At 32.5% G+C, this 23,370-nt stretch overlaps 1 protein-coding gene across 2 annotated transcripts; it reads right to left on the bottom strand.

Moving 5' to 3' along the window:
- Positions 1-1,736: 1,736 nt before the first annotated feature.
- On the bottom strand, positions 1,737-22,977 carry LOC141720806 (polycomb group protein EMBRYONIC FLOWER 2). 2 transcript variants are annotated; one of them, XM_074523442.1, is made up of 22 exons: positions 22,853-22,977; positions 18,435-18,530; positions 17,672-17,819; positions 16,789-16,844; positions 15,936-16,038; positions 15,685-15,844; positions 15,522-15,587; positions 14,613-14,752; positions 12,254-12,316; positions 12,035-12,156; positions 11,619-11,683; positions 9,734-9,786; positions 9,593-9,646; positions 9,452-9,511; positions 8,984-9,030; positions 8,739-8,860; positions 8,012-8,204; positions 5,830-5,878; positions 5,061-5,144; positions 3,584-3,663; positions 3,321-3,410; positions 1,737-2,057 (listed from the first exon to the last, which is right to left on the bottom strand). In XM_074523442.1, the coding sequence occupies exons 2-22, from the start codon at positions 18,464-18,466 to the stop codon at positions 1,931-1,933; spliced, it is 1,914 nt and encodes a 637-aa protein (XP_074379543.1). In that variant the 5' UTR covers positions 18,467-18,530; positions 22,853-22,977; the 3' UTR covers positions 1,737-1,930. The 2 variants fall into 2 exon arrangements, with proteins under 2 accessions (XP_074379543.1, XP_074379544.1); XM_074523443.1 differs by having other exon boundaries at positions 18,435-18,543; positions 22,853-22,884.
- Between the last annotated feature and the right edge of the window lie 393 nt (positions 22,978-23,370).

Below are 23,370 nucleotides of genomic sequence, written 5' to 3' on the forward strand. Positions count from 1 at the left end.
ATTTAAATTGAATAAGTGATTTATAAGTGATAAGTTGATAAATGCTTATAAGTTATATAAGTGTTTCAATAATTTATTTATAATTTAGAATTCTTTTTACATAAATGAACTAAAATAAATGATTTTTAAATATAATTATCTTAATTTTTATATTTTAAGTTAGATTAATATTTAAAATTATTTTTTAAAACTAAAATTAATAAACAAAAATGAAAAATTAAAAATAAGTTGAAAAAAAAGTACGTCGTTACCAATATTGAACTTATAAATTAGATCGACAAACACTGATTAATAAATTATTGTCAACTTATAAGTCAATAAGCCCGCTTATTAGATTTGAGGCCATAATAATCTACAAACCGATTCCAGGTTGTTAACTTTTGTCCCCGTCTGTCTGGGTCCATTCTCACTTTTCATCCCAACTAATTCTTCTTCTCTAGTGCTCAACTTGCTCTCTCCCTCGGCCTCCTTTGTTTGCTGCCCCCTGTTTTCGAATTTTCATGGACTGGAAATCAATGTTACAGCCCCCGGCTTTCCAGTTTTTTTGGAGAGTCTTCCTCCCAATTTATCTGTTTTAACTTTTTATGGTCAAATTCACCCAAAATTTCATATAATATATAATTGAAAATATGTATACAAATTATATTACTAGAAAGCACATTTCATATATTTTAATATTTAATTTTTATTTTTTCAAAATAATGAAATAATGAATTTTTATTTACACTCAAATTGAGTCAATTTGAACATAAAAATATCAAACAAAACAAAATAATCTAGGACGGAGGGAGTAATTTGTAACAGTAAGAAGACGAATTAAACAAAGTTTAAATGGAGTTCTCTTTGTTAACCTATATTTTACTTTCAATGATAGAGAGTGAAATTAAATTTAGAAAAATTACCAAAATATTACTTTTCTAAATTCGTTTGCGATTTAACTAATTTTTTTAAAAAAAATTGGGAAAAAAGATAAAAATTTCACATTTTTGCAAAAAAAATAATAATAAAAAATCATATTTTGCAAAAAAAAAATGGAAAATTGTATTTTTGTAAATAAAAACTTAAAAGGTAATACTTCTGCAAAAAAAAAAACTACAAAAATAAAGTAGCTTTCTATAAACCTCTTAAATTTATGCACCCATATTTAGGTTGAAATAAAAAAAATCAGCAAAAAAGAAGAGTTTGAAAGACTAATATGCACCAAGTTGTTGAATTACCGTTTAGATCCGAAAAATGATGATCTTAAAAACCTAAGGTATATTTGCAATATTATTTCCTTTTTTATGCACTTGATTGCACTCGTATGTCCCTTTTCATTTATTTCTTTTGTTTTTTTTTTGAAAAACAAGAAGTTTCAATGAAATACAAGTATGTAAACTTAAAACTCTTAACCATCAGGATGTGTTTTAACATAAAAAAGACCCACTGCAACTTGACAATTGTCATCAAAGATCAAGTTGCGTGCTAAAACCAATTCCAGGTAGCTGCCATCGTTCTTTATGGCCCCATTCTCATGGATCGGTTCATGCCAACCTGGTCAAGTGGGCGTGCATTGTCTTGGACCCAGACAAGTTTTAAGATCAACAAAATCAAACGTTATTGTTCTTTTCATTAAGAAAAAAAAAAGAGTTATTCTATTATTCCGATTATTGGGAAAAAACTTCACCAACTCCATCAATTTCCGATGAAGTATTCCATAACCTAATTACAGTTTATAACTTCACCACTCCCGTATCTGGGGTTATAATTATTAATGGCGACTGCTTCATTTGAAAAATTCGGGGTGAAATACTGTCTTTGGATCCTATACATAATCTCTGACTTTACTGTTGCTTTATGTTGTAAATATTCTACTAATTCCTGAATACAGACCTGTAATTTGGTAAATGTATTACAACTTCAGTGCCATGAATGGCTTTTCGCGGATAAATTAGATTAGATTCATAGGCTCTGCATCCTGGTTCTGACTTTCTTCTAGTATCATATTACATTTGTTCATCATGCGTGCATCCAAAAGGCCATGATTCCACAGTTTGATCATGAATAATCTCCAACACCTGCTAAAATATCGTTAGAAAACTCGCACCTTTTTACTGAAAAAAGTACTCGTTCTTGATCTGAAATATTTTAAAACTGGAGCTAGAAGAGAATTACATTCCAAATATAATAAATGAATTCTTGCCGGCTCCTAAAAAATCAAAGCAGAAGAGAATTACTTTGAAAAAATGATAATCTGAAGTTTAGCCCATGAGAAAACTTAAGCTTTTATATGGTCACATAAGATAATAGCAGAGATTAGATTACTCAGAAGTATCTACTTCCAGTCCTGGGGCACAAAGGTTGATTATTGCCTAATATGTGGTTCGTGATCAACTCTTCATGATTATTGCCTAATATGGGTTCTAGTGATCAACTTTTCATGCCCAAGTCGACTTTCAAGATGGGCATACGACAAAATAATCTGATATCCTAGGAGACCTCCTAGAAATTAGCCCAATGGCTAGCTTTCCAGTACAATAAGTGTGGGGTTAACAATATTACTCTTTAAAGTTTGTAGTTGGGATTGCTAAGCAGGCCTTAACTCCACACTACTATAATATTATCCGCTCTAGGCCGAGCCCGCACATATTTGTTTTTGGACACGTCCCAAAAAGCCTCATACTAATGGAGTTAACTGGTGGTGCTTATAACTAGCAATCTCCCCCCTCCCAAATGACGTGGAACAACTCCTAACATGTAGGACATCTAACAAGATTTAAGATTTGGGTCTGCCAGGTTGTATGGATCTCGCAATGTAATATATAATGATCAATCAGATGCTCCAACAGGTTTGAACATCCACAAAAGCTTAAAATAACCTAACCAGTACTTCAATTTTGAAAAACTGGGTCTTCAAAACACACTTTTTTTTATAGAACTCAAGAATAGTGATCCATCTCCCTTCCCACTCGTTTATCAGATTATTTTCCACAGTACTAAAATACTTACAATGGCAGAACAATTAAATGCTATCAGCAGAAACAGCATTGGCTAACAAAATTGCAAAGTCCAGATCGTATCAAGTTGTTACTTGCTGGGTCTAAAATATTAATTGCCAAGTCAAGACCTTATTTGGGTCTAAGTAATTTTTTTGTCAGGAACGTTAGGTCTAATAAGATATTATCTGCTCAAAATAATTATTTTATAAAAACTGAGGTTGTAGCTATATTTGAGTATTCGGAAATGAAGTAGAGAAATACAGCCACAAAGCAAACAAGAGATTTCCTTAGGTTGTTTCTGTCTAATCCCAAATTGTTTTAGAAAAAAAAGAAGCAAATTACCGAAGTACAGCTGGTGCCTGGACAAGGTCCAGTCCATGAAAGTTCGAAAATGCTTCGCAAGCCCAAGGAACATGGCCATCTGCCACAACGCTGACATAGATATGACCAATTTATGTGAGATAGCAAAACTAAACACACACACACACACAAACTGAAATCCACTTTTTGATAATTTTGTACTGAAAATACTGGTTCCTAAAAAATACCGCAGCATGCACATTCAAGAGGTAAAGGTTAAAGATAATTCTAAATAAAAAATTCACCTTTGCTTTCTCACAAAAGAATTCCAGAGATGCATCATTTTCTTCTCATCATTGGTAACATCCACGAAATCATCGAGCATCTGCTAATTAACAGAATATTAATATGGATTGATATAACTACAGCCAACACTATTGTTTAGGGTATACAAGGCAAGGTTATTACAGTGGTGTAAATATCAATATTCTCCTGGAACGATGCCCATATCGCACCACGACATTTAAAAGATGTACAACAGACAACATATTATTGCATGTCATTTGGACCAAATTCCTTGTTTAAGCTTTCACTTTATATCTGAACACCAATTTATTTTTCTAAAAAAGGTATAAACAACATTAAGTATTCATTTTGATATGTTATTTAATAGTTCTAAATTTTCTAATAAACAAATAATTAAAACATAGATTACTATGCATAGCTGAAATATAAAGGGTGAATACAATTCATATCGGTACATGTTACACGCTAGTTATGTAATATCACTCGATCTATATTGAATCACATAACTAAATTATCAAGTATTAAGTGATTATACCTTATGACACAATTACTAATTAGATACCTAGTTAATTACTATTTACATGTATTTAGGAATACAACGGAAGAGTATAGTAAACAAGTAAAAAAAGTGTCTTTGTTGTACAATCCCAGTATGAAACACCCCCCCCCCATGGCGACCCTGTGGTGTACACAATGTTGCTGTATGAGAAGAACCTAGATAATGACACCTCGAGTGTGCACCGGTATGACACCTTAATAACTATGATAGGAGGTGCTGCTAGTGATTGGCAATGGCAATTAAAGTAGCAATATTTTTCTTTTAACTATTTTGAAGACTAAAAAGAATCTCATTATTTCAGAACCATTAGTAAGTCATTTGAAAGAACGGTGTGGCACAGAGTCAAAGGTCTTCAAATAAGTAATAACAAACACCTCAAAGTATAAGGTAGTTAATGTGAATGTCTTCCATGTACATATATAATTCAACAAGAAGAACCATACACATTCGACACATCAGATATTACAATAAAGTACAAATCCTGCAGGTACTGATCTAGCTTTGATATAGAATTTTTGGATATATGGTTCTTTGCATTCTATCACTGAACTTCGATGCATTATCAAGACTAGTCTAGTTACACTAAACCAATTTTCCAATTCCCTTCTGTATTTTGTCAGACTAAAATTTCTGCACATGCTTCAAAGAATGAGTTATTTGACAATCTTCAAAGAAATTATAGTAATAGGAGTGTGGATCTTATTCTTTCACAGCATATTTAAGTTTTAATCTACTAAGGTATGACAGAAGATGGTGGTGGTTTACCCTGCAGCAGATATCACATGACAGTTCAAAGCAAATGAAAATAAAAATGAAAAAGTTCGTCACTATTCTCACAAACTATGACCGCTATCAAGGCACCAGATTACCTTACACACTTCTAAATTAATCTTAGTATCACAGAGGTTCAAACATACCCTTCGATCTTCGAAATCTGCAACATCATCATCGACTTCATCCTCACTGTCCCGATCTGAAAAGACTTGCTCCACCTCCATTGGCTAAATGCATAATGAGTAAATGTTGTAACATTAATATGGCTGCATGTACCGTCTCGCTAATTCTTAAAGTTTTATACCATAATATCACAAACACGAGATTTACAAAAAGATTTGCACACTGAATATTAGGGGAAGCATCGCAGAGAAATATTGCAAAGCTGAAAAAGCTATAACAGCAAGAGTGGAGCTTGCTAAGCAGTTTGGTACATCCAAATGACTCATGAATTACTGTCCACTTGATAACCTTTAGTTAAACTTTAGCATGTGGTTATATTCAACATGACAGTATAGATTTCATTACTAGACGAAAACGAATGTCAGAGAAATTTATCATCAAAGCTAAAAAGGTTAATACAATGCTACTAATAGCTACTCTGTCTTATACATGTCTAGAAAAGTAAAGGACAACTTTACTTACAAACATAGTGTATATTATCATTGTATTCCAATAATATTTAACATAGATACGATATGTTACGAATGGTGATATACAATTTAAGTATCATAAAAGTTACAAATGGAGATATGCAATTCAATATCACAAAAATTCAATCCTTACCCTAACCCTTCGATGGAGTGGCACTACACAAGCTATCTAATGCAGTGATAAATCCAGAAATGCACACACAAAAAAATTAAGGGAAAGAAATTTATAATACACCAGTAGTAGGACGTAAGATTGTACCTGGGCACGATGCGAATGGAAAAACTGCCTCTTCTGCAGTAGTGTTCGACTGAATGAAAGTAAAACAAATACATTACAGGCCGTTATAAAATTAATAAATATAAACATTCTTATGTGCGGATGGATAATATATCCAAAAGGATGTTTGACCAGTTAGCAACTTATCAGTACCCCTCAGAAAACAGTTATAATCTTTTTCTATGATGATACTTTGTTGGATCGCAACAGAAAGATAATACACTTATTTTACTTATAATCTACAATTTCAATTCTTTTTCTAGGATGTTACTCTGTTGGACTGTGACAGAAAGATTCAAGTCTCAAATCTAAACAGAGCTGTGGAAGCTTGTTGACAAAAACAAAATCTAAAAACGATATATAAGCCATTGACAAGAGTCTACTAAAGTAAAATAACAGACCTTAAAAATCTCAAAATCATAAAAGGGTTTAAATGTCTATTAAAAATAACTAAGATGTAAAACGGTTTAATTAATCATCAACCTATAGTAGCACCTAAATCTGGATTATATTCCGATTCTTCTGCCCAAACGGAGGCAAACGGAGGCAAAGAAAATGATGACCAAGCAGAGACAAGTAAGGCGGAAAGAGACTTAAAATTTATATATGAGCTGACAATGCACAAACTTTGTATGTAACAGTATTCACAGTAAAGGAACAAAAGCTATAAAAACCAGATCTATAGACAAATGAGATTCATGACCATATACTGCAGAATTATGAACTCTTTAAACCGGGTAAAAACAAAAACACGGATTCAAATAATAATAATAATAATGATAATAATAATAATAATAACAACAACAATAATAATATTAATAATAATTAATAATAATAATAATAACAATAATAATAATAACATGGATTCAAAAAAATAATTATAACACTGCAGAATCCACATTTTACTTATCTCCATGGCAGATGGCCTTGTGAAAATCTCAACAGGGAGACCGAAATCCTGATTGGCTTCGGGCCGTCCCAATTTCAGGCTTGGGACAGATTATGAATGGTAAGACTTATCGTTGTGTTGTATGTTACCGGTCGGGTATTCCCTTGTATTCTGTTTCGAAGCCATCTTCTGCTTGCTCCAGGGTTTTTGAGGGGTATATTTATGGAGGCCATGCTGTGTTGTGTGCTGGTATTGTTGGTATTAAACATCAACATAATATTGTGCGCGATACCGTTGCGGACATCTGCTATTGGTCAGGGATTTCAGCTGGTAAGGAAGTTGATATTGGGTTGTATGGCGGGCTGGACAAACCCCTACGCCCAGAGGACATGCTACTCTACTATTGGGATAGGGGGTTTGATGTGCGTGTTGATCTGACTGGGTCATCTCCCTTGACAGAAACTGGGATGACCGACTTTGTGCCTGGTTGGGTGCTGATTGATGCCATGCTGCTCAACGCAAACATGTCAAGTATGAGGCTAAGTGTGCTGCTATGGGGTATGGTTTTCTCCCTTTCTCCTTCTCTTCATTGGGAGAGGTAGAGAAGGACGCTATTTCCTTAAACGGATAGAAAAGTTTTCCTTGGCTCAAGATATTGGGACACGATCTGCTGCTCACATCTTTACCAGGATCAGTTTTTTTATAATCTATAGTAAGAGGAGTGGGGGCCCGGATTGTCTCTCGGCTTCCCACTAATTTGTTATAATAATAATAATTATTATAATAATAATATTAATATTTTAATAAAAATAATAATATTAGTTATAATTACAATAATATATTATCAAAAGTTTTGATCCAGATTAAATATTAAAACCATAGGCTTTTTTAAAATTAATCTTAAATAGTACTATTGTATCTGGTTAAATTTTATAAATCTGGAGCGTTTAGTCATTTGGGCCAAATTTAATACCAAGAACAATGTTTTTTACAGATAAGACATTAAATAGTAATAATATGTATGGCAATTATGGATATGGTTCTTTCCCAGGCCACATTTTAATAACTTAAATTTGGTTTTTTATAAAAAGGAACTTAGCAATTATATAACGAGTTAAAAAAGTACAATTTTTTTGTTCTAAATATATTTATGTTATATTGATATTAAATGCTATCAATGTTAATTTTTATTAAGATTTATATACATTACATTAATATATAGACCTACATTGCTAGTGTTAAATATATAGTAGACAGAGAAACAGCTTAACATACTTTCTAAGATCAGAACTCTCGAGTGATAACTTTCGTGTCTTTGCAGATTGTAGCATGGCAGAAGGTGCAGTGTTGCTAACGGAAGCTGACTGAATGCATTCTGGATCTGCATACAAGTGAGCTGAGGCAGAGGCACTAGAACCTCCTGTTGCATTTGGGCTAGATGTATTGTATTCCAACCACTCGACAACACCTGCGAAGACAGAACATGCTGTTAACATCAGAATTATCTTATCAATTTATTTAAAAAACAAAAAGCAGGTACAAGAAAGGTCTTGGAGTCGTCGTTCCTTTTTATGCTTATTAGATATTTAACGACTTAACCAGGCCAACAAAATTTAATGCTCATATAAACACAACTCTACTACTCATTCTAATGCGTACACAGGCACAGGGCATTTTAGATTAATCCCGTGATTATTTTTCAAACGACACGGAATATAGGGACCCATTGCCCATTGGTTCAGGCTTGGCTGTTACATCCAAGAACATGGACCAGGCTTGCTGTTACATCCAAGAACATGGATTAGGTACACAAATGCATTTCTTTTCTGGGCATGTACAGATAACATAAACTGATATTCAAATTCAATTAAATAAAAAGTCACTTGTTCATATACATATTTATAGACATAACTAGAAATGATAGCAAACAAGTTAAAGTAAAAATTTATAAATAACACAACTACCGCCAGCAAAATACAAAATCATTGGGGAGAAGTTGTACCATCATTTTTCTCCCTATCTTCATGGATTGCTGCTGGAGAATTGGAATCTAGGATGAGGGGATGGACGTGCTTTGCATACTGCAGTAGGCACTTTGGTTCCCTGCGCCTTAGGGGTTTATAACTGAACATTTAAAAAATAACTATTTTAACTCATCGACGTTCAGGTCACACAACCAGCAGCACCAGTACATCAAATTTTATATTACAGAAACTATTCAATTCCCAGTAAAAGCATACTACTTACCAAAAGATAAACGTCTGTCTCTTAGGATCTAGAGCATCACCATCAATCTGGATGAAAAAAATTAAGAAAGCAAATTTTCAAAACACATAACAGTTTGAAACCATCAAGAGGAAAGAACAATATCACCCTCCAATGTAAAAGATAAAAAAAAAACTAATATGTCATCACACTGAAGGTGACAAAATTAAATATGTGTCAGGAAGAAAAATCACATCTAGATATGAATATAATAGAGGATAAGTATTAGCAAAAGTAACTGTGTAGAATCCCCATTGGTAATCATCCAAACAGACCCGATATATATGTATAGATGCAAAGATGCAGAAATAGCAAGCAAAGCTTATACTACTCCCAACCGTGTAAAATATGCACTGTCATTAAACAGGAATATAAAGTCTATAACTGATCAGGCATTATTTGAGGTCAAACTTCAATATGAATACCCAATATAAAGATCGTGATTCGAACCTCAGATGTCCATTTATCAATATCAAAAGATATATTCACAGCCTGATACTCTTCATTCACCTGCCCAAAGTAAACAGACTGGATGAAAAAGAACATCACACAATTATCTAAATGTTATTACAAATTCTTTAATTTACCAACCCAGAATTCAAAGCAGAACAGATCATGAGATAAGCGCAAGTGATATTTCAGACCCTGAAAAGCGAATTAAAACGTTGATAAGAGTCGCCCATTCACCCCAATTCTTCACATTTTTGTACAATAAGTTAAATTTACGGTTACCTTGAAGCTTGCACATTTGACCAAGCAGAATGGACATGAAAAATCTTCAGTTACTGAAAATGACAAATTTAAATTAGGTAGTGATAAAATACGAGTATGGCTAGATGAAACCGGCTGGGAGATAGATTTCAAGGGAATTAAAACCAGTACTTTATAATATATATGGTAACTAAACAAAAAGAAAATTTGTGTTCAAACGCTCGCTCCGGACATGAAACTTATACTGCAACATGTTAATCGTTTCAGAGGCTATAAGGAGGTGAAGGGAACTATTCAATAGATAAACTAAGAGCAACTGACTAGTCAAAACGAAAAAGGGCATTATTCTTGATTGAATCACCGCAGCACTACCAGACCATAGTTATAACAACAGAGAACTATCAGATAACATGTTAAAAACATATGTGAAAATTAAATATGAACTACTAGTATGCTTGGCACACAAGTGGGATAAATTGTAATGACGTATTTGGATTCATTCCAAACAGCTTGGTGAACTGGTGTGGGGAATGATTTAATCATCTTTAGTTCTACATTAACTAAATATAAATAAATAATGATTGGTGAATGGATACTGGTAAAATCATGTATCATAATAAGAGTGCCCTCAACTCTCAAGACACCAAGGTACTTCCAGTATGAAAGCAAATATACCATGTTGTTCCGTTCTTGCCACTAGAGAGACGGCTGAGAAAGTAAGGGTGCTGTTCTTAATATATACACTGAAGCTTCTACCCATGAAGTTATATCAAACACCAGAATGAAATAACTTTCCATCCCATCTAATCTTGCACAGGAGATATATGTCTCTTATGCTTTAGGTAATTCGACAAATCATCTATCTAACGGAAGAATATGAACTTTCTATAAACAGTCGTCAAATATATGATTTAATTAAATTACTTTGAGGCGTTTACCAATGTAAATTATTACCAATTAAACATCTTGAAGTCTCAAACAATTTGATATTCGCTCGAAACAAAATTGCTTTACTCGAGAGACATTTGCAATCTAGCAAATGCATTGTCACGCTTCTTGTTAAGAAGCACAAGATATGCTATAATGCATTCCATAAGCACACTAGGTTGCCACAACATCATGGTACTCTAAAAAGCTTAGGGAACATTGATGTAGGTATTTAAAACAGACAGTACCCTATGGCAGATTCACAAGTCATATTAAATATAATGAGGAAGCAAAAAAATGACATTTTTTATTAAATAATTTTTTATATTTTAAGTATACAAGTTAGCATATATGTATTTATATGTAGGGCTAGTAGTATATTCAAAATGTGGGGCACTGGGGCTGATGGGGAACAAAAGTAAATTATTTTTATACATGCTATATATTAGTGTCTCAGGGGCTAGTAGTATATTTAATATGTGGTACATTAGCAATAATAAGCAAACTTGTGTTGGGCCAGAGAGTTCATTAGGTTATGAATTTAGGATTCCATTCCTCATATAATATTGTAATCCCTACGTATCATTTTAGACTTGGCTGAGATATAAAGTGATTTTGATATACATACTAATTTCAGTCTCGTATTAAGGTTCCTATCCATCTTAATTTATTCCTTCTGCGGTTAATCCACCCAAGCTGATCTTTATATGGTATTTATGCAATAATTGCATCTTCCTACAAGCTGTCCAGCATCAAATGGTCTTTCACTAAACTCTGCCCTAATTATAACAAGTTTTGCCTTCTAAATTCTCTAATAAATCACACACATTTTTCTTCTAAACACGTAATGTAAAATTTTTGTATAAAGTAATCATCTATTCATGAGTATAAATTGGCTGCATAACTTTCTGCACCTACTATAAAATAGATAATCTAACAGGAATATATATACAAGCCAGCTAATGAAAGATTGATATACCTTCAGTTTTATGCAATATATTGTTATAGTACCGGTAGTTGAATATAACATTTCCAGTCCTTAACCTAGACAAGAGAGACCGCTGAAGATTAATTATTCACTATATCAAAGTTAAAAAAATAGGAAAACAAGTAGAGGCAACACATAAGCTGGAAGATCAAGCACAAAACAACAGGATTTTTCATATTCGATATAAGTCTTTAATGCCTGAATTCGACTGCTCCGAAGAAACCAGGATCAAACTTAAAAACATATCTGCTAAGCTAATAATAGACAAGCAAGAACCCACAAATATTACTGAGAACCAATAACAATAACAATAACAATAACATTCTGCATCACAATGTCTGTATCACAATGAATATTAAATGTATACAAGAAGGAATACAGCATTACAAGATTAAAAAAACCATTACCTAACGGAATTACTAATCCCAGAGTTGGTATTGTCAATGCATGAGTTTGAATTGTAAAGATTTTTATCTTTTGCCCCGACTTCTTCTGTTGAAATGTTGACTGGCAGTTGCAGGGGTGCGCTCTACAATTCTTAAAATTATAAGTATTTTGTACACGTATACGCAGAAATTAATAATGGGAAAAGTGCAAGTTCTACTCAGAACAGAGATGAAGCTTACAGCGACTCCAGAACTTGAGAAATTCTGAAATGAGATACAGACCTTTTTATCAACACAACTTGGCTGTAAATGACAATAAAAGCAGGAAAAAATATTAGAAACAAAAATTATTCTTTTTAACATTAAGTAGGAAAATATCAGAAACAAATACAATGGAACTCTCAATTATCTTAAACAATGATTTTGCTGAAAAATAAGTTTGAAATATAAAATTTATAAAAATCCATTCTGTCAAACAAGATTTTGAATCCTTGACATAATGATACAAGCTACCTTGACGCGATGTTACATGCTACCATACATCATAGTTTTCCTCAAGAGATATCAATACATCAAAAATACTTTAGTAATCATGTCAAATAGAAGAAAATCATATATGCAAGTTGACAACATATAAACTTTGTACGAAGCAAAAACAGAACATTAACGTAACTGCCTCCGTCCTTCTATAATACCAGGTGTTCACTGAAACGAATACAGTAGTATTTTAATCTTTTTCCATAACTTAATATCACTCATGCATAAAGGGTTGAAAAGTGTTGAAACATTATATTTCTCATGCAGATTGGGGTTAAAAAGATTAGCATGATGAATAATGACAGAACAAGAGACAATAAAACTTATCTTTGCTCAACTTCTCCAAAATAAACAACACATAGAAATTCAAAATTAAATTTATGAGAGTCATTAGCAAGATACTCATGAATATATAACTTTGAAGTATGATAAAATTAAGAAGGATTAATTAGGAAAACATTTTTTACTTGATGAGTGAACAATCAAAAGGTAAACTGATAATGGGCTTATGGCTACAGCAGGATTAGATGCTTTAAGCTGTCACAAAGGAAAAAACTTTATATACATTTTTTTTAGCGTGTGCGCTTTCTCACCCATACTTAAAATATCTCACTCATCTGCAATACTTCTCTTTGAACAAACTTTTGTACTTCTCACCTGTCAAAATTATTCGACAAAAACTACCTAAGGATTAAGATAAATCTGGATCTTAACACCCTTACTGGTTTTTCAAATAAATCATGCTTCAACCCATCTCTTCCTAAGAAACTGAGATGTCAAATCTATGAATCTCACTTACTCATTCTTAAGTGCACTTTTTTAAAGCCAAATCAAGATTAACACTCTTCTTTCCTGAATAATTGTTTTCCAGCATCTTGGAAAATTACATGAAGTCCTAGCTAATATCCACTCAACGATATCAGTGCTACCATCAGGTGTTAAAATACTGACATCACAGGAGTTAAGAGGCCCCCATCCTTGCAATGCTTAGTATTCAGCTTGCCACCTGGAACTATAACATCTAACCAACCTACTTGACTAGTACACTTGACCAATGTTAATTGGCGCTTTCCTTTTTAAACTCCCCCAGGCTCCACTGGCTAAAAAATGAAAAGACCTAAATAATAGCTTGTCACGTGAAAAGTAATCGAAACAGTTAGATACTTAATTACAGGTAACCAATGTAAATTGAAGCTTTCCTTATAAACTTTTACATTAATATGAAAAAACCTATATATTTCATCCAGGTCTTTTACATGAAAAACTATCCATGGACTTGTCCTTTTCTTTTCAAGAGTCTGCTTAGGTCATTTGCAGTATGGGAACTAAGCTGCAATCACCTGTTTGTTTAGTCAGAACATTAAGTCACTTTCTTAGATTAGTCTTCTGAAATAAAATTTTAAAAGTTATCTTGATGACTATTTGTTTATTCACAACAATGGAGAACAGGATTCCAAGTTTATGATGATCACATAGCCCCAGGAAACAAGGGAAATGGTTCAAAATGATTACCAGGGACAATAAAAAAAATTCAGAAAATTTACTTATGAATATAAGAAATTAAGAATGTACCCAACAAAAGATAATTAAGACAACATATAGGAAAATATAACAAAGTTTCCAGTTGATACCATCATTAGTATGTGAAGCAGTAGACAAGCTATGGTAGCCAGCATATCATTAGAATACCATGCCATTTTATATGGTAACTTTTTGTAGAGGTGTTTTCAGTCTTCTAAATGAAGTAAAGCACACCCACTCTTCCAGATCTCATATGAAATGGAATTCACACTACTCAACACAAAAAAAAACTAGGGAACTACTAAAAAAACCTTTAGCAACGGTAGCAAAACTCTTTTATTATATACTGTACTGGCGATTTTTAAGTGAAACCTAACTTTCAACATTTTTAAGATGATAGAAAATACTAATGCATTACAGTTCCAGAATAACCATGCCATCAGAAATCATAACATTATTGGGAAGATGTTAAATCTGTCAACAAACTTTACAAGAACAATGAGTGTAGCAGATATGTTCATATCATAGCGCTAGGATATACCTTCATAATACAAGATCTCATCTGCACAGTTGTAAAAAATTCGACTTTTTCTCCCAAAACCAAGTTTGGGGACTTCTCCCATGACAACTGTAGCATCGTCAGTGAGATCTTTCCAACTAAGGCAGAACCTCCGGTATATACTGTATGACACAAACAACTTATATAAGATATGAAGAAAAGCTCTGCTCTGCACTCCACATATCATCATAGAAAAAGTATATTTAAACACTGCTAGAATGTGGTAACGGTAAATAGGACTGGCAGAAGGGATTCTTAACCGGTCATTTATGATGTTCAGGGGTTCAAAATTCACATATCATCAGAAAAACCGACATCTATGTGCCTTTTTCAACCTATTGAGAAGGTAACACATTAATGGCAAATCGAAGAAGGGACAACACCTGAAATGTGGCGTGAAAACTAACCAGTCTAATGAGGAACCTTCACTAGCTATATTCAACCCCTACGGTATTTTGGAGACAACTATGTTCTATCTTCATTTATTAAGTACTGTTTATTCCCAATCTGGATTTCCGGAACATCGCTTTATCTTTACCACACCAATTCAAAACATTCAATCATCGCTTTTTCTGCCTCTTGTTCAATTCAGAATCAAACACTGTGGAAGTCCCAAACATGCTGAATCTAGACAGAATGATAGATGCATATGTACATTTAAAAGAACTGAACCTTCATATATAAATGAAGTAGGGGTAAGGGCCAATTAACTAAAATTGCAGATGATTTAGTTCAACAGTAAAAAAAAGATGAACTGGCTCACACATACTATTTCTTTTGAAAGGGAGAGGTCCTTGTCTTATACTAGTTTAATGCGGTTTTACATATCAAAATCATCAGCACCGACCAATTCACTAAAAATAGTCAAGCACCAAAGAGAGTTCATCTTACATGGACTAGATGTCTGGTAAACATTCTTTGTAAGATCATCTTGAAATTTAGAACTCGAACGTTCAGCTGTAAAAGTAACAAAATAAGTTCTCAGAATTAAAAAGGACAACCAAAAATATCAATTTAATCCTTTTAGATGAATGTTATACGTTCTGTTACGTACCACAGCTGATGAACAAGATACAAATTTTGCCAGAATCAATCTCCGCTGATAACTTATTCATCTCAGGAAGAATAAATTTTACAACAGATTGATTCCCCCCCTCCACTCCTGTATAGCTGGTCAATACACATACCTTACTGAAGTGATAAACTGCAGAATGCTGTGTTGGAATTTTATATCAGACAAACGTAATACATCAAATATAAAAACAATGTAGTTTTTTATGGTTTTATCGGCATATTCGGTATAACCTCTGCAGCGTTACCAATTGCCCTTGCCAACAGCACGTGAACTGGAAACAGAATATGAGTTCTGTCATTCGCCGTTCCTGGAAGACATATTGTCATCTGAATTCTGCAAAATGAGAAAAATGAAACAAGTTAGAGGACTGAATGCCCACGGTTTATAAGCATATTCATGCTTATCCTAAAACATATGCATTTTACCAAAAATCAAATTTAAACCAAATGTACATGAATAGAACTTCTATTATAGCAGTTGGGTCTCGATAGTATTCTTAAAGCATGAATCCCCAAACTCTGAATAGTTAACTCTAATTAATTATTTACAAGAGAGAAATTTGATGCATGATGCATGCTTAATTGGAATTTGTCAGGTATCTTCTGGCATCTGCCATTTTACTAATACAGTAAAACAACTTGTCTACCCTCATCCCACAAAGCTATGCAGCTCTCTTGCTGTCAAGGGTTCAAAATAATTTGAGAAGTCAGACAAACTATGATGATGATGCTATCTCTTAGCTAGTTTGAGGCAATTGTTTGTTTTATTCCTCACATCTACTAAGCGGACATTAGGGTCTTTGTTTACATATTTATATTGATGTAATTGCAATTATGTGATGATGGGCTGCACCAATACTTATTACCTTTCATGATGCTCCATATTTTTTTAAAAAATAAATTAGTAAAAAACAGCAGAAACATAATCCTTTTGCCACCAAACACGCTCAAAAAGTGATGTTTTATTATCACTAACATAAACAATTTTGAGACATGCTCAGAGAACCTTTATAATTGCAAAAGAAATTTCCTTGAGTTTCCTTCTAAGCAAGAATACCATTATATTAAAATCAGAAACACTTACTTCTTTTTGTCCTTCACCTGTTTCTTGTAGTGTAAGCACCGTTGAAGAAAATAAGGCTGCTTAGAATATAATTATGTTAGAAATATAATATGATAAAGACTGAAAATCATAAAAATTATTTAGTTCAATGGAAAAGATGAAAATGTGTTCTACACCAGCTCCAGAATAATGATGATACGCACATCTTTAGTATAAACTACTATAGTGAGTAGTGACCTGTCAAGCTATTTCCGTGAAGACCCACCGTTTCAGTAAATGAAAAACTTGAAATTTTGCAAGTTATGATGAAAACTACGAAAAACAGTTTACATAAATGCTTTTATATTTTGTAAGATGTCCAAAAAGCTGACAGTTTCTCAGTCAGACATAGTAAATCACCAATATGTTCATATCTTTATAAAGACGAAGAAGTAACGAGTATATCAAAATAAAATCTAGGAAAGCTAACTAAAGATACATATACCACTAGTGACTAGCATAAATGACATATCCCACTAAGTTCATTTTAAAGATTTCAATATAATATTTATACATAATATTCAGGTGAAAGCTGAAAGGTTTTCAAAATACAAACTAATACTCATAATGTCATATTATGTAACTTAAGTTTTCAGAAAGCTTTTGCAAGCACTACCAAGGGTTTAGACCTATATATATAAGCATTAGCAAATATAACCTTTCAAATTTTCAGTGCAGTGCAGAAACTGTAGAAGATGCACCAACGACTTTTACATGGTCACGAAAAGTGTCCTTATTCATCAAACCAACGCATTATCATCTTGTGTGACATGTTTTTTATACATATATAGCTACATACACAAGATTGATCTCAATTCAAAAGTAGAAAGAAATGTAACTAAACATAAGTGTTATGATTTGTCACCCTATCAATTGCACGTCGCTGCAAAATATTGTAGAGCTCTACAGGCTTGCAATAGATTGAGAAGCTCTGTTCAGCTGCAATTTCATCTTCCTCGGACAAATGCGCATGAGAATCATCACGATACATTTGATCTACACCTCTAGGGTGACTGCAATTGTTCACAAAGATGCAAGATACTTAATATATCATCACTGAGATTCAAAAATGAAAATTCCACTAAAAAATAGGTGCATCATTTTTACCAATTTTCTCATGGTCTGGGTATTATAAATTTAAGACATGTGAGTTGAAGCTAGAAACAAATGTTTAGGTGACAGATAAAGATAATTTTACATATTAAAGAAATCTTGAAACCATTAATACATATATGTTTGACAAGTAGATGAAATTCGAAAATAAGCTGCAAAATTTGATAGGTGAAATCAGAGCTTAAGTAACATATTAAAATCCTCCACCCCATGGATCAATTTAACCCACAAGAAGATAAAGGATCCCTTACACAAGTAAGTTCATGATCCTCCTATCCTGCTTTAGCTAGAAAAACAATACACAATTGTTATGGTTGATAAATGATAACTAATTAACTCATTATGGCTTGCTTAGGGAATTAACTAATGAAACTAGTGGTGTAGCCAGGATCTAAGCTGAGGTTGGGATCTCAACGGAAGCGGGTATGGGTAAGGGGCCTGATGGAAAATGGAAACAAACTAATTTAACTTACCAATAAAAAAAAATGCAATAGCTTAAATGAGAGAGGACATACAGAGGGTCATTAGAGAGAGGTATGCCTGGCATTCTTTCTAGACAAGGTCAGCAGGTGAACTCCTATTCAACCCTTTCCCAAGGAAGTAACCAAAGCCTGCAAAATACAACTTTAACATTTTTTCCAAATGATTTCTTGCTTTTAACAATGATGGAAGAGCAAATGATTGTGTTTGGGAACATGATTTAACAAGATATATTTCAAATGACATGAATCGAGTTGTTATTTCAAGTTATTAAATTTATACTAGTATTTGGATATTTTGGATTTCAAATTTAAATCCTAATCCAAATTCTTTAAGATTTATAAACATGTCTTTTGACCACATCCGGAATTTCAAAAGAAATCCAAGTCCTAAAACCTGCTATAAGATCATTTAAAGTTATAATCCTAAAGATAAGGAAATTTTTTGCATCACTTTGACAAAGCATAAAACACATATGCAACTCAATATAGGAAGATGAAGAAAACCGTGTTTAAAACCTCCTTTAACTCCCATCACAAGCTGATACTACGATAACAGTATTAACTATAAATAACTATGTTACCCGGACTCAGGTATGGGTGTCGGACACGGGTTCGTATCCAAGTGTCGGACTCGGCAATATTCAGAAAAATTTACATGTTTTTGGCCTAAAATAAGTGTCCAAGTGCCATACCCATGTCCGAGTGTCGAGTGTCCGACACGGGTACTCGAAGCAAAATGAAGAGTTTGGGTAACTAAGATAAATAAAATAACATCATTAAGATAATACACTACAACTTTCAATAAACAAGATCAAACGTGATAATTGTATTTCTCCATGTAAGTTCTTAAGTGAATTAGAAATTAGAGCAACTTAATTAAAAAATCTACAAATTTTCATGTTATGGAAGCAATTTGATTGTACATTATCGGGAGTTGAATCGTACTAGTTACATAAATTTAGATGTATATTCTAATAAAAGCTTCATCAATTCAAGTCGATGATTATATAGATATTGAGTAGACTATATGTGTTACGGGAAATTCAGTCGATGATTAGATAGATATTGAGTAGACTATATTTGTTACGGGAAATTCTCAATAGTACCCTGTGTTTTTGGCTTTTTCAAGCGATGTCATTTCGTGCTTTTGACTTGCGGATGACACCATTTAAAAAATCCAGAAACAAAAGGGCACCATTAAGAATTTTCCTTTTGTATAAGTAGGATTTTACTCAATTAAATTAAAGGTTTAAATTCTGCAGAGGCAGTAATTGCTCATTCTTTTCGTACACTAACTAAAATTGAATTGATATTGTTCTCTTATACGGGGTACAAATTTTTCATTCCAAAGTTCAGAAGTCCTATGAGCAATGGTTCCTTCCCAATTCAATTACTGTAGTGGATATACTTAATTCACCCATAGTCAAGGCGTAAAGACATTAAGTAGGTGAATAAAATGTTCAACTACATATTTATCATGCAGAAATAATGTATTAATTTATAATTAATTAATTCACATACAAAATTATCTAATTTTTTAAAAAAATTTTTATTAGATTTGTATATATTCTTTATTTCAAGACCATTTTTATAACTTCATAGGGGTTTATTTGTGATGGGTGAAGTTTATGAATTAAACTTTTCAAAAATACATCACAACTAAAATAAAAGTCAAATTCTATATTTAAAGACAAAATCAATAATACATAACTTACAGTGGTCTCTCGCGTTTAGGAATGACAAAGGGTTGGTAAGATTAATATTTGAGGAAAACCAAATCCGAATTCAAACTTCTAAAGAGACTTGAACCTCAATGAAACTCATTCTTGAAGCTCGAGTTCCGGTTTGTTTTGGATTTGTAACCGAATGAAAAAATATTTCAAACTTATATTTTGTAACTAGCCTTGGTCCTCTTAAAGGCAAGAATAAGATTTTAAAAATATACTATATCGAAAAGGCGAAAACATATAACAAACTGATATAACGGAAGAAAACCTTGTCAAGGAAGAAAGCTAAATAAGTAAGCCTAGTACTATAAAGATGATGAGTTACACACATCATCATTGGTTTCAATATTAATGAAAAGAAAAAGGAAATAACTACGAAAATATCTATTGAATTTAATGTGAAGTAAATGAAAATCTTAAATCAAAGCACCAAAAAGAAACTTGAGTAAAAAGATCAGACGGAGATATGTGAATTTCCTTGTGTGGATCCTATTTCATTATGAAATTAATGACCCCATTCACCTACAGTCTTACATTCACTAGCTATTTCGAGAGTTACTTATGCTCAATAATAAGATGTACACAAAAGTGTCAATCATATATTTATACTAAACTATAATAACAGAAATAGGGTATAATTTGGTTTAACCTCCATTTTGGTTATCCACTTTCACGATCGTCAGATCTTGTTGATCAAATGATCAGAACCGTTAGATCTAAATATTAAAATAATACAATAATAACTTGCGAATTACACAATTATTAAACATGGCTAAAGTAAGTCTAATTACAGCTTCTTATATTCTACTTTACCTTTTTTGCAAGCTACTCTGCATATAATTCAATTACCCGTCCTAAACATAATTCCCAAAAATAAACAACAGATAATTACCAATACTGTAATCCCAAAACTCTCCAACTCTATGGCGACTTCTGTGTATATACAAATCACGCATAAAATTTGCTAAAAATCTGGCTAATAAAACACCTCTAATGACTGAAAATTCAACATATTCACTTTGTACACGCACTAAATCGTCAATATACACATATGCGAATAGCAAAGTGGATATAAATTCATACTGCAATATAGTGTAAAACATGAATAACCTTCAGAAATATATAGATATACAGGTTGTGTCTGTACATGTACGGAATAAGTACCTGATTGTAAGTAATAGGTCGCCTGCTTTGCCTCTCAGACGACTAGATTTCTAGTTTTTCTAATTAGGGTCCCTTTAAAACATATTTTTATGTTATATTGTATTGCACGATCTGTATATTTTTATTGAGAAATGGAACTTAAGTCCGCTGTTTAGAGGTCAATCTACTTTTGGTCCCCACAATGGTCGTGGCAGCCTCCCGAATTTTACTGCACTTTTCAATATGTAATGTTTATCTATTTCATAAATTTTTAACCTTGAGGACACCCCTCTCTTGGTGAGGATCTTTCACACCCCAACAGGGGCATGGATTGGTGTGCAATTATTTTTTTTTGTGATTGACCTGCACCCCAACACGGACATGGGTTGGTGTGCATTTAGATTTCTTTTAATTAATCTGTACCAGAAAAAAACAATCTAAACCATTTGAAATTCATCTCTTCCTTAAAAAATAGCTCATAATTTTGGACCATGACATGAACTGAAATGTACAAGCAGACACCAACTTCACAAATTCCTCAAGTCAAGAGTACTAATGATAAGAATTTAATAATAATCTTCACAAAACATAAAGTCGGCGCCGACTAAATGATTAATCTTAAAAATATATATGTTGATGTCAGCAAAGCAAAACAGTATGAACAGAAGCACACGATACATGTTCTTTTACAAATCAATCCGCACCGCTCAACAAAAATATATAGACATATATTTTACATATTTATACTTAATAATTTTATTACAAAATTGCAATCTATACTATTTTATTCGCTAAATTTTATCTATTAAAAAATATAAGATTGTAAAGTGCTAATTGAAAACATTTATTTTTTATGCCGACAAAAATATTTTACAGAGATAAAAATACTAAAAAATAATATAATTTATATTTATGGTGAGCTGATGGATAATACCCATCCCGCATCTACGCAGTACACTATATCAACAGCCGCCAGTATAATGGATGCGGAGCAGATAGTGAATACTATAAAATCCGGCCGAACACTATCAATTGCCAATACTAATCATAACAATTAACACATATGCTCAATTAGCTGTTCAACAACATCAAGCGCAATTACTCGTCCATTAAACACGGATGAAGTAATTCCAATTGCAGCTTCTTCTTATATTCTACTTTCAAGCGCAATTACTCATTTATTAAACAAACACAGATGAAGTAACACCAATTGCAGCTTCTTCTTATATTCTACTTTACTTTTTCGCAAGCACTCTACGTAAATTACCATAAATTACTATATACGAGTCATGAATATAGTTCCGAAAGATAAACAACAAATCATTACCGGTAATTGCAAAATTTTCGAATTAGGTGATGCCTTGAACACACATAAAATGAAGCTAAAATCTAGCTAATCAAACGCCTCTAATGAATGAAATTCAACAAATTCACTTTGTAATTGCACTAAATCGTCAATATAACATCTGAATAACAAAATTGATATAAATTTGCACTGGAATATAGTACAAAACATGAATGAACTTTAGAAGGTATAGATACATATCGGGTGTGTGTATGTACATGTACCGGAATAAGTACCTGATCGTCGTGAGTATAGGTCGGTTGCTTTGTCTCTCCGACGACTGGGTTTCTAATTTTTGTAATTAGGGCCCCCCTTATATATTATTTATTTGTATAATATTGTGCAATTCTGTATATTTTATTTTTTAATTTTACGGATAAATTATGATGTCATTGTACAATTGAATTTAAAAATTGGTTAATCGTCGAGATAAGGGAAGAAAGTTAATGTAATTAAATTTATAGATTCTTTTATAGATTTTTATTAATGATAAATCTGATTTTAATTTTAGAAGAAAACATATGAATCATTTTTATTCCTTTTTTCATCATTTCCAAATATGTAAAAAAAGTTTTTTTTAACAGGTTGTGATATTAATTCATCAACTTTCACTTACAATTTGCTCCAACAGATATTGTGAAGGAGTCATCAAATCAAAAAGTTAACTCGGTATTCTAGCAACTAAAATCTTGTTTACTTATTTTTTAATAAAATAAATTAAAATATCACTACGAGCATCCAATATACGACGACA

The sequence above is a fragment of the Apium graveolens genome, chromosome 4 (assembly GCF_009905375.1).
Source record: "Apium graveolens cultivar Ventura chromosome 4, ASM990537v1, whole genome shotgun sequence".
In the NCBI taxonomy this organism is placed as follows: domain Eukaryota; kingdom Viridiplantae; phylum Streptophyta; class Magnoliopsida; order Apiales; family Apiaceae; genus Apium; species Apium graveolens.

Coding starts and splice junctions, on each gene's coding strand:
- LOC141720806 (XM_074523442.1), bottom strand. CDS start 18,466: ATGCCAGGCATACCTCTCTCTAATGACCCTCT. Junction 16,845..17,671: donor AGCGACGTGCAATTGATAGG/GTGACAAATCAT, acceptor TATTCTAAGCAG/CCTTATTTTCTTCAACGGTG. Junction 9,512..9,592: donor TGTTCTGCTTTGAATTCTGG/GTTGGTAAATTA, acceptor TACTTTGGGCAG/GTGAATGAAGAGTATCAGGC.